At 34.7% G+C, this 19583-nt stretch overlaps 1 protein-coding gene and 2 long non-coding RNA genes across 3 annotated transcripts; all 3 read right to left on the bottom strand.

Annotated features, from left to right (window-relative positions):
• Positions 1 to 1920: 1920 nt before the first annotated feature.
• On the bottom strand, positions 1921 to 2429 carry LOC137724563 (uncharacterized). Its single transcript, XR_011067457.1, has 3 exons — positions 2297 to 2429; positions 2143 to 2224; positions 1921 to 2058 (listed from the first exon to the last, which is right to left on the bottom strand). It is a non-coding gene; the product is annotated as an uncharacterized lncRNA (long non-coding RNA).
• A 1096-nt stretch (positions 2430 to 3525) lies between these two features.
• LOC137725013 (uncharacterized) lies at positions 3526 to 14493 on the bottom strand. The gene is made up of 9 exons (XM_068463628.1): positions 14369 to 14493; positions 13315 to 13391; positions 12831 to 12835; positions 8934 to 8989; positions 8210 to 8553; positions 6654 to 8039; positions 6378 to 6543; positions 3670 to 6002; positions 3526 to 3530 (listed from the first exon to the last, which is right to left on the bottom strand). The coding sequence occupies exons 1-9, from the start codon at positions 14491 to 14493 to the stop codon at positions 3526 to 3528; spliced, it is 4497 nt and encodes a 1498-aa protein (XP_068319729.1).
• A 290-nt stretch (positions 14494 to 14783) lies between these two features.
• Positions 14784 to 15604, bottom strand: LOC137723246 (uncharacterized). The gene is made up of 2 exons (XR_011066883.1): positions 15527 to 15604; positions 14784 to 15407 (listed from the first exon to the last, which is right to left on the bottom strand). It is a non-coding gene; the product is annotated as an uncharacterized lncRNA (long non-coding RNA).
• Between the last annotated feature and the right edge of the window lie 3979 nt (positions 15605 to 19583).

The raw sequence follows: 19583 nt of genomic DNA, 5'->3' as shown, positions 1-19583 counted from the left end.
CGTATGTTTAACATGAGTAACGTTTACAAAACCACATATTTATACAATTAGCTCCAAATGAAAGAAAAAGCAAGATATGGGTGAATTGATCTATAGAAAAAGTAATTTCATTTACATTGCTTATGTATTAAGTCAATATTGAGAGTCAGTATGCAATCAAAATTACTTGAATGAAAGTTTACGTTGACAATAGTTGCAAGGACGAAATATAGTGTCTTTGCATTAGAGACTGAAGTACCATGCAGTTTACACATATTTTGTTTGTTCATACAACATGATAAAATACATGTTCTGCAGGGGTTTGTATCATTCCAACAGTTGCAAAACATAATAAACATGTTTTTATGGTATGTACATTAGTTGACTTTAGTAGTCGAATTCGCAAAAAGTATATGTCCATGTTAGTGGGATGAGCAAAAAATATATATGTTTGATCCTTTGCAGTAGTCCATCACGATGTCTTCCATAGTTCATTTCTTTGGCGAATGAACATCTCCAATACTGAGCAGCAAAATAGAACAAAAACGTAAGTAATTGTCCAAGTTGGCATAGATTATTGTAAACAATATGTCATTATACCTGTCTTTGATTTTCTTTGCCTGTGATCTACTTCTTAAAGCACTGATCGGACTTTTGTCTGCAGGTTCAACTTTTGGGACAACCAAGTTAGAGAATTCTGCTGAGATTCTGGTTGAATTAGTAGACAGTGGTTCGCTCCCCTCATCATGTTTGCTGTGAATACATGTCAAATTTAAAAAATATGGAAATGAGCATTATAAAGTGCATACATGATGTTTTTGTTTAATGAAATACCAACATTACTTGAAAAGGAAAAATTAACCTGTGAGCTTTTGAAGGTTCATTTTCAACAAATAGTGTTCTTTTTACACCCTTGTTTGTTGCAGCTGATTGGATTTGTTGAGTCTGGGATTCAAGGGTAGTAAAAGGGAGAGGGGTTGTTGCATCAATAACTTGTTTTCCAATGTTCTTAGCAAGTGTACGTGATACAATTGAACTAAGTTTTGGTTCAACTGATGTTTGTTCCTCAATTATTCCATGAACAACAAAGTCGGTGTTGCCAAACTCATTGTTTTGATTTCCAAAACGGAGCAGGAATTTTTTTGTGCAGTGAACCAATTTTTGGAGCTGTGGTGGCAAGACAGAAGAGTCATCATAGCCTTCTTCTATGACCAAAGAGTGGCAAGAAATACCTAAAAGTTTTTCAGCAGTCCTTCCAATCACTAAAAAGTTGAGTTGATTTGTGGCATCATCCACAATAAAATTCATCTTAAACCTAAATAAGAGATGAAGATGTCATGAGATGTGTTTTGCAGTTTAAAAAATTTGCAATAAAAACAAAATTTTGATTGCAAAGAGATGTAAACAACGTAGAAAGAAGAAATTAGGAAATTAGCATGGTTCAGGCATTTTTTTGAGCAGCCCATGCTCAAAGCATTGAAAGGTTCCATTTGTATTTCTCACATTTTTGTGGCAATACGGGCACGACTTGTACCACCATCCATTTGTCAGATCGTAATCGACAATTGTTGCTTGACACATGAAACTTGTATTCTGGTATGATATAAACTTTTCAAATACAAATGACATTTTGAGAACAAAATCACAAACATGACATTTGCACCCTATAAAATGCATTTACACACAAAATATAAAGTAGAATACAGATTTTGGTCATGAAATGACATTTGGAAAATGTATATTGAATCACAAAATATAAATTGTTTAATTTTTTGTGTTGAAGCTTATAAATGAAGAAACAAACAAACAACATGACACTTTGTATACACAACACAGTATAGACTAAGAAACAATGTGATTTCCAAATTACAACAACCAATCAATTGCAAAGTAGTTGCATAATACAATTGACAAAATATGAGATACTTTAGTGATGGTGGATTGACCTTGTTTAATGTCGGATCAAGAAGAAGCAATTCTGCAATTGTCTTTTGTTCTGAATCAACGATAGTAGTACTTTTCCCATACTTTTCAGCAGAAGTTGGTAGAGTTTCAATGGGTGTTTTGAGGTATTCAAACCTGAGTTTCAAATTTTTAGGTCCAAGAATATAGACTATAAAATTAAAAACGAAAATAAATATTAAATAAGATTTGTGCACTCACTTTTGTTCATATTCTGAAAGTAGTGGGATATCAGGATTGAAAATACAAACCGTTGAGCATGTGGTTCCCAGAACAGGTTTTCCTATAAATACAAAGAAAACAATTATAAATACAAAAGAAAAGCGATAACATTTAGATTTTGTTAAGATATAACCTTTATATTTCTTCACTTTGAGTGAAGTCAAAACAATGAAGACAGGAGGTGAAAGCGATTTTAGTGCATCTTCTTGAAAGTTTGTTGCAGTTTCTGCCCACAGGGTAACTGTAACTTGTTCACCTCTACAATTGCAAAACAGAGTCAAAACTATTTATGTAATTTTTATATGGGTATATATGTATAAACATGTAATTATAGTTTAAGAGAAGTATGGTTTACCTAGTATTTTGAAGTTGGAGGTCTCGCTTTTTTTCAAGTCTAATATTTTGCACAGTGATGTTTTCAATTGGTTGTAAAGCCATTAGACAACCAAAAACATCTACATACGATACAATTATAAGAACCAGCTTATTAAGTTAAAAACTAAGAACAATGATTTTAGAATAACGACAATCGTCAAAATTAGACGATTTACCTGTGAGGTGTACATCTTTATTAACTCTTTGGTCAAGGTTATCAAATTCAATCAAATTAAACCAATGCATTGGTATCACTTGATTTGGTTTCTCAACAGGGACTATGCTAGTGTTTTTGTTTAACTCAAGCATAGCATCGTGAGGGACAATTTTGCTTGACGTTCTGTTGCGGATAACACGAAATTTATCTATTTCATACACGATCCCAACTTTTAGATGCTCCAAAAAGAATTGGATGTCCCAGGGTTTCATGGTTGCCTGAATTGCATGTCCTTTTTGGATGGGAAAAACAAAATTAGATCGATTAGTTTTTAAATGAGCAAAAAATGCATTAAATCACATATCAAATAATGTATAAAGCATGTTTTGTATGGCTATAGCATAGAGTAACATATGCATAAAAGCAAATCATACAAAGTAACAAAGTTACTATTTTATAGATTTGAAAATTTAAAGATTGACATTTATACAAAAATATGCATAAAATGATGTAGATTTTAAATATTTTCTCATATGCACTAAAGATTGAAATTGTAATACAAAACCAAATGGAATGTGAATAAATGAGAAGGAAAAATTGAATTAATACTAATTGTATGATAAATGCATTTCGACATATATAAATTTGTACCTATTTAATAATGAAAAAAAAGTGTAAAGATTTAACCTCTTTGTCAACAAAGACACAGTCCAAACTTGCAGGTTGACGATCAGCTCCAATATTTTTTGTCACCCAAATTCTGCATATCCTAACTTGTAGTTTGCTTATTGGGTTGTATGGTAACAAAAGACGAATTGGCATATGCTCCATCAATCTATACAAAGTAAATTTAAAAGCAAATAAAAACTTTAAAATCATACAACACACAGATGAAACAAAAAATACATTAGAATTCAAAAAAATAGGTAAAAAGAGAAAAAGAAAAATGAATGGATAAACACAAACCAACACACCTTCATGTAAACGATTCAAAACATCTTTATAAACAATGTTCTTTGTGTATCCGTAAGGCATATCACAATCATGAGCAATCACAATTTTAAGACCCTTTTTTGAGGTGATCCTAGATAATGCAACGTAGAGCTGTCCATGAGAAAAAACTGTTTGAGATAGAAATAGCCCAACAATCTTCAAAGATTGTCCTTGACTCTTATTAATTGTCATTGCATAGCAAAATCTGAGAGGAAATTGTCTTCTTCGCAAAGTAAACGGATATTTATTTTGTGATGACTCAGTAATGATTCTTGGAATGTAAACTCTTTCACCAATGTTGCTACCCGTTATGATCTTTGCTTCCACAATTCTATCAGTTAATTGCATCACCACCAATCTTGTGCCATTACACAATCCAGAACTTTGATTTAAATTCCTAAGCAACATTACTGGCATACCGACTTTTAATGCCAGCTTGTGGTGTGGCAAACCAGGTAAGTCAAATTGGTTAAAAAATTCTAATGGGTATAGTATATCAAGATTTTCAACATTTTCTGTTGAAGAAGACACAGAATCAAAACTAAGATATGTGCGATTTTCACCAGGCACCATAGTTAACATAAAATCATTTATTTCAGTCACTGTGTCGTTTCGCGGTGTAACAATAGCTCTTTCTTTCAAATATGACACATCATGAAAATTTCTTTGAAAATCTGTGTACACTGCTGAAACCATGTTTTCAATGGGATTGTCTTCAAAATCAATGAGAAAGTCTTTTGATATTTCAACCCAAGAATTTTCTTCATCAGTTGACAATATAGAATTAGTGACACTACCGTTTCCAATTTGTAATATCCAATTAGCAAAATCAGCCAACTCTTGTTTTTCCTTTTCATTCAAACCTGTTTTTGAAAGTCTCATGTTTTCTTTGAGAAAAAAAATGGTTAAAGAAGACCAAAGATAAGAGCTTGTCAACGAAGCTTCAACAATGTCAGCCTTAGTTCCATTTGGGACAATAGGTAAAATTTGTCTAAAATCACCTCCAAAGAGAATTGGCTTTTCTCCAAATGGCAAATCGTCAAAACCTGGTTTTGAACCTTTGAGAACATCACGAAGAGATCTATCTAAAGTTTCAAAACATTGTTTATGATTCATTGGTGCTTCATCCCAAACAATAAGAGCTGCATCACTAATTAATTGTGCTAGATGAGTTCCTTTTTTTATTTCACAAAGTGAACAATCTGTAATGCTAATAGGGATTTTAAATCGAGAGTGTGCAGTTCTTCCTCCAGGAAGCAAAAGGGAGGCAATTCCAGATGAAGCTACTGCCAAAACAATATGGTTTTCTGATCTAATCTTAGCTATGATAGTAGTCCACAAAAAAGTTTTACCAGTCCCACCATGTCCATGAACAAAAAACATACCAGGCTTATTATGATCAACCACCTTTATGACACTATCATAAACTATTTTTTGTTCTCTATTCAATTGTGCAACCAACTGTGAATGTTGCTCTTTCAATGATTCAGTGTCGTAGTTTAACTCCTCTCTTAAACTTCTATTCTTAAGTCTATCTATGACATCTTTGCTTGGAATTGGGAAATGATGCTTAGATAGAGAACTATTTGAAGCAACAAACAACTTTTCTAACTCATACAAAAGAGAATTTTTAAGTTCATCTTCATACTTAGACATATCTTGCAAGCCAAAAGCATTAATCATCTTTATCGAGATGTCATCACACATCATTTTCCAATGTGCCTCAAACAAAGTTGCTGGATCAGCAACATCACAAAACAAAACTAATGTAACAAACAATTGTCGCAATTGATGCGATGATGCGGTAACCATCGCTTCTAACATTGCATTGTTCCACTCCTTGTCATCTCCTAATAGGCCAAGCGAGTTGCACGCAGCTTGAAATGTGGGTTGAAGAACACCTCTAATTGTTCTTAAATCATCAAAACAAAAGCCACCTTTTTGATAATTAAGCAATAATCTCAAATAGTATAATTCACCGGCAGCAGGGTGAACATATGCAACTCTACCTAGAGATTTACCATTTTTCCTTCGAGTCCACTCTTTATTCTCACTATTCCAAACATATTTCGAAGGAAATTCAACATAAGACAACTGGCGTGCATTAGAATCTTCAGTATTCATTTCAAACCATTTTGTTAACATTGTGTTTTGAAGATTAGGTTGGTTAACAACATAGTTTAAACTATCATTGTCTTTAAAGACAACATTTTGGTCAGAAGGTAGATGCACACATAATCTTTTAACAGCTGGTTCTCTAAAATGAATATGAAATTGTAACAATCTCCAAACTGCTTCATAAGGACATAAATATCTGCAATTTAGATAAGCTAGAATCTCATTAAACTCTTGATCTTCAAAAACAACTCTAGCTCTATCAACACCCTTGGTTATATACTTGAAAAGATATTTAATAAGCATTGATTGGCAACACGATTCAATATTTATATGAGCTTGATACTTTAATAATAATTCACGATTATAAGGGACAACAAATGCATTATTAAGCTTGACTCCATTTTTAACAACAAAACAATTCTCCATTTCCCTACGTTTGTATGTGACAAAACCATCAGATTCAAAAGTAGTTTCATTTGCAAAACGTTTTGGGAATTTCTTGAAACATTTTTTTTCTTTCATGCAAGGAGATTTTTCATTTGCAAGACCGCATGGACCATGAATCATATACTGTGCAACAACATCATACCCATCTTTGTCAAATACTTCGCTAGGAATTTCAGCCGAAATGATTGAATCCACATCAGAAGGAGAATGACATTTATACTCTTTACTGACCCAAACCAAGATGTGACAATGCGGGAGACCTCTTTTTTGGAATTCAACTGTGTAAATAACTGTTCGGAGAAAAATAAGACAAAAACATGAAAACGAAGCGCCTAAGGTTTATGCTCATAAGAGAAAACAAACAAATAATCTTGAGAATTGGGAAAAGTGAATAACTAACCAGATTCAATTTTGCCAAAAGGTTTTCCTGATTTTATATACTTAATCATATGATCAAGTTTTGCTTTGAAAATTCTGGATATGATGTCTGGTCTGTCTTCAGCCTTACAACCAGGTCTTTCACGTAGATCTTCAATAATTTCTGGCCACTTAGCATTGCATGTAAAGGTGATGAATAAGTCAGGATTTCCTAAGTGACGACATATAGCCATGGCATCTTGATAATTATTTATCATATACCTAGCACTGCCAGTAAATGAAGTTGGCAAGATAATCCTCTTACCAATGTCTGAACCACTTGCATTTCCGTTTTTTAACGCCTCATGAATTCCTTCAAGACGCTCAGTTCTCAAAGAACTTTGATTTGTCCTAATGAAATCAAGTCTATCTTCTTCAAGTGTGGCATATGCATCTACTAAATATTGTTGAAACAATCTGCCACCCTTCAACAGGGTGCTATCCTGTCCTGGTCTATCTTGAATTTGGTAACCTAGAAATGCTCTCATAGACGCCCCACCAGTCTTGGGTTTTTTCCCCTTAAAAGCAGGATTCCAAGGAAGACCTTTGGTGTATCCATCTTCACCATACGGGAAAAGAATAGGATATTGAAGAGCCATATATTTAGGATGCAACTTTGTTATCCTTTGTAGACCAGTGGCCTTGTGTTCAATAATAATATCTCTTTCGGTGTGAAATTGACCGATATCCCCAACAATTAACCCTCCTATGCCGTCGCATGTTGGTTGATTATATTGCGCATCATGGTTGTTCACTGTGCCGTACAAACGCAAGCGCAAAGAACTTGCTGACTGTTGATTAATTCTATCCCTCGCAAGTCTAAATAATTGAACCAACTCATTACACTCATCTAACATTTTAATGAGCCCACCAACAATTTGTTCGTCAAGTTTTGAAGATGCTTCAAAATGAGGAAAACAACTCATACGATTGTTGACTTCATTTTGAGTGTCATAAATGTAGAGTTGGGCAAATTTAGGGCTCTCACATTCACGAGGCAACAAAGAACCCATTAAATGATGCACCTGACCATTAATCTTAAAAACATAAGGACCTTGACCCTTGTTTATTGATTCATCAACTTTAGCCCCCATTGAAGTGAATGCCATCATTGAATTATACAATCTAACATTTTTTTTGAAATGTGAATTTTCTTGAGAATTTGTTGGATTTAGTAGATGGTCCAAATAAGCAGGGGCAGGCTTAACAGGTGGGAATTTTACTTTTTGACTCATACAGCATGCAGTGAATTGTGGCCTTCTAGTAGAAGAAGCGTTTGTTTTTAATCGCTCTGTAGACCAAAATAAAGCGCCATAATATTGACATTGAAAATTTCTAGGGCCAAAATCAATATAATCTGGAACACCACCTATGAAAAGAAAGAGCGACAAAATCATCCCCAAAGCAGCGAGCAAAAGTTAAGTTTTTAAATAAGCCAAAAAAAATGCAAAGATAAATATATTGTAAGAGCACATACGTTTTCTTTTTTTTTTTGATAAGCGGCTTGACCAATCACATGTGAGCTTTTAACAGAATGACCAGCTTCAGTATTAGTGACCAATATACCACGCAAAGTGGCATCATTTGCAAGAAAAATAGGGACGGTGATTTCATGTGAAGTGCTAGCAACAGACGAAGATGAGTTGAATTCATCGCTAATAGATGCATTTTGTTTCAAAACATATGTATATGGTTGAACAGGATTGGTTGTATTGTCATGTGATAGTAAAGAGTTTGAAACATTGTTATATTCTTGATCGTAAGAAGTTGGGACATCTTGCAAAACCACATCATCTGGATAAACATCACCATTAAAGATGCGCAAATTAGCATGCTGAATTTCAGCAACCTTCCCAGGTATTCTGAGTTTCCTAGGCATAACACTACGCAAATACAAAAAAAAAAAACATACGAATGACTACACCTTACTCACTAATTAAATCGCCACACGTAAAAAATGGTGCATTAAAAACACAAATGCACCCAAAATATAATCGCATAAGTAAAAGCCTACTTAAATTTGACTAACACCAGATATAAAGAGCACTTAATTTTAGTAATCTTGTCAAAGATTGTAAAGGTTTTAGGCACAAAATAGCAAAATCGAAGAAACCACATATAAATTATGTTAAGACCCTAAACATTTCTCCACATCTACCAAAATTAACAATTTTTTAATTCTCTAAAACGAAAACAAAGAAAGTAAATAAGATCAAAGTTTAATTTGAAAACCAATTTATATGTAAAAAGCGAGAAAGCTAACCAGTTTGTAGTTGCAAAAGGAATCACTGGCAAGTGTGAGGAATTAATTGCAAAAACCTGGATAATAGAAAGATAAACAAACAAACAAAACTATAAATGTAAGGACATACACGACACAGTGAAATAAACAAAAAGAAAAACAACTCTAGGTAAACAATAGATCAACCAGCGAATAAACATAAACAATATAAAAATAAAGGTAAATTAAAGTTGAAGCAAAACATGAATTATTTCTGAATATTGTGATTATCTTTGTTATATAGTAAATGGAATATGAACATCAATTATATGAAGTCGCAAAATTAGGGAAAAATTGCATTAAGGTAGAAATGATTTTTTTTTTTTTTTTGTTTAAAGGCAGCAATGAAATAATGAGAACTAAAAAAATGTGTAAATGAGTAGTAATAGCACTTAATTATTAAACTGATAAGGGAGTTCATTGTTTACATCATTACACTAATACGTCAACCATCCTTACATATACACAATTCAAAAAACTATTTCATTGTTTACATCGTTATACTTATCAGACAACAAAAAAGGTTCACACAACCTTTTTCAAAATTGAAAATCTAGCTGATCCTTACATATTTTTTAAAATCCAGAAAACCACTACAGTGGAGATGAACCAAAGAAGGAGCATCCCAATCTTCTTCGGACGTTTAAACTTGCAAATCCAATTGTACAACCCAAAACAGTTTTTTTGAACATTTTCTTTTGGTGGATTACTACGATTTGTAGGTGAATACATAGTGTGGACGACCAACTTGTTTCGATTGACACCTTTTCCATAAACACGTAAACTCATTCTTGTTTTTTCTATTTTTTGTGCTCTTGATGTGCTGGGTCCTGGAGCAGTCTCTGAATAAAACAATTTTGTCCCTCGAAGCTGTTCTTCTTTTCGAGCTTTTACCAATCTTCTTAAATCTTTTACCAAAACCCCTCCTAGAATTTGTTGTTCTTTTCGATCGATCTCTTTCACCATTTTTTTTTCTCTGAATCAAAAATTAAATATAATGTCAATAAATGTTTTTAAAAAGATAAAATTTTGTAGACTTGAGCAACATTGTTTAAATTCTAAAAAATCTGAAACAACAAAGAAAATACATTAATTATTTTTTTATAAGTAAAGAATACATGAATAGAAATATTTATAAATCTGTTTGAATAACCAATTTGTGTTTGTTATAAGATTATTTATACTCATTTTATTAAGTATGTAAATTACGAAAAAAAAAATTTTCTGAATAATTTGTAGTTCGTTGAGAGAGACCAGTTATCAATAGCAATTATTGAAGCACTTAAAGAAGGATGAGTCCCTTTCGTTCTCTCATTCATCCCTCCGGTTGTCATGTATGTCAAATTAGGCATCAGGAATAAGGCCAGTTTTTTTAGGTTTTACGATGGTCAAAGCCAAAGTTGAAGAAAAGCAACGTATGCAAAGGCAAAAATATTTATGCAATGACATTTGTTTTTATTACCATGCATGTGAGCTATTATGCACATGAGAAAAAATTCGATTAATAATAGAGTCCATATATAGCATAATTAGAAAAAGAGTTTATGGACTATTGTCCTCCGCTTAGAAGAAATGAGAAATAAAGATACTTCAAAGGGAGGCGAGATGCATACATATTCCTATCACCCAAAATGATAAAACAATTTAATAAAAAAACGACACTAATAATCGTATAAGCCATGCTTACATGGACAACCAAATAAATTAACTGGGGCAAACGCCTTGCTCAAATGTAAGGCACTGACGTCAAATAATTATAATGCACGGTCATATACGGCATTAACATCAAATAATTTTAACGATCGCATGCAATGGGAAATTAACATAGAATCCATTTCATACCGTGCAATAGTCAAGCAAAGTTATGTCAAATTAATTTAATCCTGAGCAGTTGGTAATAATCAATAACAAATCCCAAAGTTAACTGCGCATGCCCACAGTCGAATATCAGTTTTTCTTTACGTATCAGAAAATTCGTTTAAGTCGGTTTAGAATTCGGTTTGGTTCGGTTTAGTTCAACTTGCGAACTTCTAAAACCGAACCAAATGAATAAAATTTGGTTCAATTTATTTCGGTATTTGTTTTTTTTTTTTTTTTTTTTTTTCTGAACTCACCCCCTAAACTCAATGAGTTAACCTACTGTAACTCTAAGCGAACTCTACGTTCTACGGAAGTCTTTGGGTTTTTAACATTTTGAATATTTATTAGCAAAATATAAAAATGCAAAACGGGTGGATCCATGATCCAAATAGCATGTCTTGCATGCATGAACCGCAGCAGGCAGCAGATGTGTGTGTGTGTGTGTGTAATGAAATTGATTAGAAAAAATTTGCATTAATGTAAATTTAATTAATTAAAGATAAAAAGGTGGTCAAATAAGTAGTAACAACACTTAATTCTTAAAAGGATAAAAAGTTAATTATTTACATCATTGGATTTATGACCCAACAAAAATGGCCTACATGACCCTTTTTTAAAATTAAAATCCCACCCATCCGTACATATTTAAAAACCAAAAGACCACTACGGTGGCGATGAGCCAAAGGAACAACATCCCAACCTTCTTCCAACGGTTAAAGTTGCAGATCCAATCGAATATCCCAAGAAAGTTTGACAGAACTTCTTAATTCTGCTCATTACTCCGATTTGAAAAAATTCACTTTAGCTTGTAATGTAAATGCGTTAAAATTTTGCAAAAGCAATTTTAAGGAGTCTACACCCAAGCCTAAAAGAAAATTGAAGAAACCGAGGAGTGGCAGCCATTACTGAACATGTATTTGACGTTGTTGAATTTAAGTTTTTTGTTGGTGCTGGTTTCTCTACCTATGTGGACAGAATGGGGTCTGCACCTCATTGCGAGAAACTCCGTGTCATTATCGAATAGGCACGATAATTCCTTGGAGTTTTGAATTGTCATTTTTTAGTCGTTTGCAACTTGTAGCAGCTAATGTGTTCTGGTGCTATATACAAATACTAAGCAACCCTATATATAAATACTAAGCAGCGGGTAACACATATTTACGGCTCAAGTTTGGTATGGAAACAATTTTTGACATCTAAACTGCCTAATAACATATGTGACCTCTTTTTTTTAATTGTCAAACCAAAGTGGAAGATGCAAAACATACACTGCAACATAATACCCTTCTCAAAACAGTCACACATATACATATCTAAAACCAATCGGTAAAAGATAGACAGACAGGGGAAATGAAACACAGATTAATCTACAAAGACTCGTAATTAATCACTTTGTTGTCCAAAAACAAAGACGGAATGAAAAACATTTTGTAGAACAATACAAAAATATTCAATACAACAACACAACAAATGAACGTACAAACAGTAATTGTTTCACAACATTAAAAAGTTAGGGTTAGCAAATGAAACCTGAAATCCCAAGTCAGCAGGACGTTTGCTGCAATCCATAAAAATAAGAGAATAATGAGTTTTCTCGTCTTGAAACAATTGAAATAAAAAAAATTGCATTAAAATTAGGCAGCAGAGAAGTCGATGCACAACCTCATATGCACACACAGAGACACAGATGCATACAATTTAAGAGCATTGGAATTGAAATGGTAGGCCAGACAGAATAATAGACAAAATTTAAACTACAAAACGGAAAAAATTGGACCTTTGAACAGTTAACAGAAAAACACAGGAACCTGAGAAACAACTGAGAGCAAATGAATAAATAGAGGGGCAGAAAATCCCCAAATCGATTAAAAAAAAGACAAAAGCATGCTACCTAACCAACCAAACAGTGCAGAAAGATTTGTAAACTAATTCTGGCCTCTCAATCACAACATGCAAGCAGATATAAATGCAAGTAATAATAAAATATAAATATTTGAGTACGAAATCAAAATGACAAACCGAACCTGCAAGCAGATATATATGCAAGAAATAATAAAATATTAAGATTTGAGCACAAATTCAAAAGGACAAAGTGACTATGCAAGCAGATATAAATGCAAGAAATAATAAAATATTAAGATTTGAGTACAAAATCAAAAGGGCAAGGTGACTCATCTGATCATGCAAGCAGATATAAATGCAAGAAATAATAAAATATTATTTGAGTCCAAAATCAAAAGCAAGAAGTGACTCATCTGAAGGTACAATAGAGCATAGACGATTGTGAGTGATTTATGCAGACAACAGCCATACCTCTCCCTGCTGTCTTCCCCTCGGCATCTCTCTCTCTGTCTCTCTCTCTCTTTCTCTCTCTGTCTGTCTCTCTGTCTCTCCGTTTTTTCCGCTCTCTGTGAGAGCTTAATTTCTCCGCTCTCTGTCACAGTCTATCCCCCCGAAACCCTCCTTGAAGGACAGCAAATGAAACTGCAGACAACAGCCATACCTCTCCCTGCTGTCTTCCCCTCGGCATCTCTCTTTCTCTTTCTGTCTGTCTCTCTGTCTCTCCGTTTCTTCCGCTCTCTGTGAGAGCTTAATTTCCCCGAAACCATAAATGAAAAACAGCAAGTGCAACCCTTACACGGCAACGCCTTAATTCACTCAAAACCGAGAGGACAAAATTGCCCTTCCAACCTAGTCCACAAATAATGGGTTTCTTGCAAATAAGGTGAAATGAAGGGGTAATTCGTCCTAAACCCTCCGGACAAAATCACCCTTATCAGTTCAAATAATATCCTTCAAAACCAGCCCAATTGTCATGGTTTTTTTGTAAATAAGATGAAATCGAGGGGCAAACAATTGACTGTAACCCAATGAACAGTCAATTGCTCCCTAGTTTGCAGTTAACAAAAAACATTAAAAGTATTCCGTTTTTGTTTCAGCAGCTAAGCTTTCAAGCGCTAATGTTCAAAGAAAAAAAAAATGCAGGACGCCTATTTCCGTAAGAAACAGAAGCAAGATGCAGTCCACACATATTTTGCCATTGCGGTTAAGGTGGCAAAATATATGGCCTATAGGCCTGGCACCTGTTTCAGCAGTAAACAAAAAACAAAAAAACTATTCCATTGTTGTTTCAGCAAGTTTTCAAGCACATAGTAACTCCAAGAAAACAGAATGTTGGAAGATATAAAAACAATGCTAATTTCAAGCATAAACTATCTCTGAAAAATTAATACCTCAAGTTTGTTTTCCCAATCTACGCCATAAATATTACTTACAATTGAACCAGCCTTAACAAATACACCCAAAATTAGAATTAGTAATAAGAAACTAAAATAAAAGCAAGAAAAATAAAAATTGAAAATTGATAGGACTTACGAATGCCTATCTTTTCTTCCTTCCAGAAAACTAACAATGAGATAAAGGGTTCCAAAAATAAGAAATATAAGCATTTTTCCAACTTACCACGTCTCCTACCAAAAATGTGAAATATTAATGTTGCATAATAGAAGAGAAAACAACAGTATATTTCTTTTATACACTGCATTTTGCCAACTTACCCCAATATAACAGCTTTCCACAGCATTATATTGTTATCCTGGGGTGCCCCGCTAATCCCTGCAGGCGGGTCCTGTTGCAGCCTCTTGAAGTCTCTCATCAGCCTCTTCCTTACAAGAGTCGACATTGCTAATTTGCTACCACCCATATATCATGAACCCAATTTAATAAACCGTATTTTAAGATTAACTATGCATTGAGAGAAAACCAATTTCATTTTTTTTTTTTTCCGATGCCTGCCAAAACATCAAAACCCACATTTCTACACCAAATTGCACACAAAAGATATTGGGGCAACTCATTTGCGCAACTTAAACACATAATTACCAATACAAATACTTTAAACTACGACGTGGATAGCTTCAGCTGAGCTAGGTATGGACAAATTCAAAGTTCAAGACTTGAAATCAGGCTCAAAAACTGGAAATTTCACTTCAATTAAGCAGTTTTTCAGATGTTTACAACTTAAATATGCATGATAACAAAAAGAATCATCCTTTCTTCACTAATTGGACACTAACCAAAAAATTCTAATTCATATTATTCAGATCACACATCCATACATACCTGAGAGATTTTCTTGTTCTGTTCTTGGTGGATTTCTTATCCACTTCTGTGTATTTCTCTTTTCTTTTTTAATAAATTGTTATAGTTTCTTCTCAAAAAAATACATACCTGAGAACGCTTAATCCCATAAATTAGCAAAAACTCTACTACCCTAAATTCCTAATCCCACTTGACTTCATTGCCCCACACCTTTGTGCCATGTCTCCCATTAACTAAAAACAGTCCCAAATCACACCAGCCAGCCATACAATGCCACCAGCCACATCAAATATTAGGCACAATTCAGGTAACCAGATTGAAAGAACAGAGTTCAGATAACGAAATGCAATATAGTAAAATTCAAGAACATGATTCAGAGGATTTGAACTATATTGTGTTGAAAACTCACCGTAGAGCAATGGTTCCAGGGCGGTAGCGGTCAGGGTTCTTGACTCCTCCAGTTATGGCCCTTGTGGGTGCAGATTTTATTGCAGCCTATACAAAATTAAAACAATTAGCAACTTAGATCCAATAATGTGATTGTTTCTCGGGAAAATTCGCTTGCAATTATTAATTCTAATTTTCTAGCCATTAGAAACCCAAACGAAACACACCTTGGTAGCAAGTACCTTCCCTTTCCGCAATTCTTTTCCTGGAAAAAAAAATCACATGCATATTTATACACATAAAAGGTTGCAATGAAAAATAAAATGATCTGCTGAAGAAACAAAAAAAATATTAAATACCTCACTTAAAAGGAAAGTTAGCTCCAGCTACAGAATGAAAATCTATATCTTGAACATGAAAATCAATGGAAAAATTAAATACCTCACATATATGCAATAGTTCAATGAATTAGACACTTAAGACCTATTAAAGTTGTTATTCTTCGAAATACAGCAGCATAATCAATCAAGATGACGCATATTTCAATCAAACTGATGCCTATTTCAATCGAGCCTCATTAAAAATAGAAAACACAGCAGCACAAAGCATAACGGAAGCTTGGAAATGGAAAAGGAACCTGCAATTAGGTTTCTTTGAGAAGCACAAATGGCAGAAGAGAACCCAGAATCACAAAGACAGAGACAGACTGGAGTGAGTCGGAGGATACAGCAAGACTGGACCTTTCTACCAGGCAAAACAATAGACTGCCAATGAACTAAAACAACCTAAACAAATCTATGACAACTTTAAAGAACGAAAAAAAAATATCTATGACAATTTGAAGAAAGCAGATGGCAAATCAAACAGTAAACAATGAATTAAAAACAAAAAACTCATCCATACAATGTTGATGTTTTCTTCATCAGAAAACGTCTCCTGATTCAGACTTAGTACCTTAAACCAAAATGAGGAATACCTACGTATGAAAAAATTGTACTCTCCTACGTTGAACTCCATAACCTTTTGGTAGACTATCTCATCAACAAATAAGAGGGTATCAATTCAACCATTTATCCAATCTACATGACGAAAATGGCTAATTTCGGTTTTCTTAGAAGCAAAGGACAAAAAACAACCAAGAAACAAAGCAATTAACATAGCACAAATCACAATCTCCTCTCTCTCTCTCTCTCGTTCCCTAAATCACACTCTCCTCTCTTTCTCTCCCATCAAATCGATCACTCAATCCCCCCTTTTGTCCCGAAAATCCTCCCCATTTTTCTCCCTAAAATCCTATACCCATCCCCCAAACCCAAATCTGCTTGTGAGACTGACATCACCCCTAACCCCAAATACAGCAGCCTAACTAACCCAATAATTTTTTACTCAAAATACAATAATTTGAGAAAGCAATTGACTGAATGGCCTAGATTGTAAACTAAAGTACCAGCAAGTAATTAAAAAATGACAATGAGCCCAAATTATATGCATCCAAATGAGGGGGAAAAAGAAAGAGGAAAACTTTAAGATATAGGGGCAATGGGGTTTGCAGATGATAAGCATTAATCCATGGAAAATGGAGATTGATAAGTAAATTAGCAAATGAGAATATCTGCATCTTTCGAAAATTGCAGTTGTATGAAATCAATTGCTGGAATTAAGAATATCTGAATATAGAATGTAACGAAATTGCAATTAACAGGAACACACCTGTATAGCCTTCGCTAGCACCTTGACCTCTAGCTGCAAAATTCGAACAACAGTGTTTCCAGAAAGCAAAAAAGACTGAAATCAGACAGCAACAAACCCCCAAAAGTTACAAAATAAAAGCAATTGCGGAAATGCTAATAGATTCATTGTCCAACCCTCATATCTATTTCCCCACAAAACCAAAAACAAAAGGTTAGTTTGCTCCTCTCTGAAGCAAAGGGAAAGAAAGAAGGGAAGAGCAAAATAAAAGCAAAAGGGCAGTCTAAACCTAGACGCCAAGCATAATAAGTACAACTACTACTAAAACCATTTGTCAGATCATATGAAACATGAATCATGAACATAAATGCAATAGAGTTTCCCTCATGGAATCCTCAAATAATCTGGTAGAGGTTGGATCACCCAGAGACGAAGAAACAATAGTCCTACCAAAACAGAAGCATGAAAAAAAAAGTTCTAAGAATTAGAAAAACATCATCCTCCATACCTGATGAGATATCTGTCTGCAAGGTGTAATCATTTGCATGTTCAATCAAAAAAATAATAAGATTATATTGCTTCCTGCATTTGTTACGAACTCAAATACAATAACAAAGAGAAAATCGATGTGTCCCTAATAATATGCCTGTTGTGTTTCCTTATTGAAATCTGAAGGACCAAAATAGCTTTTAAGACGGCCTAAGAAAATGGATTCATATACTATGATCTTACCAAAATGTTTGTGCTCCCTGATTCATATTCAAATTCAAGCTTTTCTTCATCACTTTGCGCATATATACATTGGAGGGTAAAACATGTAACGGGGGTTCCATTGGGACGCTGGTGTTCATCCATCACAATCTGCAAAATTGACGAAATTGACGAAATTGACCTGTACATATATGACTACCAAAATGGCAACAGAGGCAACAATTACGTTCCCTAAGCAATCCAATAACCACCAGAATCTCTCAATCATTTAAACTCACAGTTGAATTCATTAGTTTGCTTATTCATTCCAGTTATGAATATCTTTGTAGGACCGTTGGAATAACGTTTAAAAAAAATTAAAGAGACAGTAACAACATGAAATTGATCAAGACACAGAGCTAAAACAACAAAACACAGAATACCAGGTATTGCTGGATGTAGATATCCAAAACAAAGGCACCCATCAATTGATCTAATTATGTATCCATTCCCTATCCAGGGCATACAAAGTATCTACTCCCTGTTTACATGTTATAAAATATTTAGTAGACCAGCAATCAAAATCAACAACCCTAACTGTTGTATACACTAAGCTCTGCAACTGAAAATGTTAAATTAAAGTTTCCAACTTAAAACCCTAAATTAAATCCTACAAATTGAAATAGCAGAAAGAGAATTAGAGAGGAGAAGGAAGAATCACTGACCTTTGAGTTGTTGGAAGCTCTGATGGGTGTCTCTTTTCATCCACCCCTGAAAATAGAACCCTCAATTTTAATATAATATCCAACCATAGGTCAAGAATCAAATTAACCCAGCCCTGTGTACAGAAAAATTGAACAAATTTATACATTTATATGTACGTATATTCCAGTAAAAAAGATTGAAATGCACTGAATCCTAGATTGCAAAACTACGTCAAACTGAATAAGAGAAGCAGAGAGGGAGTGGGACGGAGAGAAAACCCTAAACAGAACCCTCTGTCCTATCCTCCTCTCGCCGTCGTCTCCCTTCTCTCGCTAATGTCGTCTTACTCCACCTTTTGCGTCAGGAAGGCCCATGCGTGGTTTTTTGGGGTGCGGATTTCAGATTTCAAGGGGGGAGAGAGGCTGTGCTTCGTTTCGATCGGGGCAAGCCTCCATGATTCGATCGGATCGAGGTGATGAGGGCAACGCGAGGGGTTGAGGCATGCAGCTTCCCCTTTCCTCTTCGTTCTCTTTCCATCGTCATCTCTCTCTCTCTCTCTCTCTCTTCCGCTCTCTGTCACAGTCCATCCCCCCGAAACCCTCCTTGAATGACAACAAATGAAACTGTAGACAACAGCCATACCTCTCCCTGCTGTCTTCCCCTCGGCATCTCTCTCTCTCTCTCTCTTTCTCTCTCTGTCTGTCTCTCTGTCTCTTCGTTTCTTCCGCTCTCTGTGAGAGCTTAATTTCTCCGCTCTCTGTCACAGTCCATCCCCCCGAAACCCTCCTTGAAGGACAGCAAATGAAACTGCAGACAACAGCCATACCTCTCCCTGCTGTCTTCCCCTCGGTATCTCTCTCTCTATCTGCCTCTCTCTCTCTCTTTCTCTCTCTGTCTGTCTCTCTGTCTCTCCGTTTCTTCCGCTCTCTGTGAGAGCTTAATTTCCCCGAAACCATAAATGAAAGACAGCAAGTGCAACCCTTACACGGCAACCCCTTAATTCACTCAAAACCGAGAGGACAAAATTGCCCTTCCAACCTAGTCCACAAATAATGGGTTTCTTGCAAATAAGGTGAAATGAAGGGGTAATTCGTCCTAAACCCTCCGGACAAAATCACCCTTATCAGTTCAAATAATATCCTTCAAACCCAGCCCAATTGTCATGGTTTTTTTGTAAATAAGATGAAATCGAGGGGCAAA

This window comes from Pyrus communis, chromosome 2 (genome assembly GCF_963583255.1).
Source record: "Pyrus communis chromosome 2, drPyrComm1.1, whole genome shotgun sequence".
NCBI classification, from domain to species: Eukaryota; Viridiplantae; Streptophyta; class Magnoliopsida; order Rosales; family Rosaceae; genus Pyrus; species Pyrus communis.
This window is presented reverse-complemented; position numbering and strand designations above follow the sequence as displayed.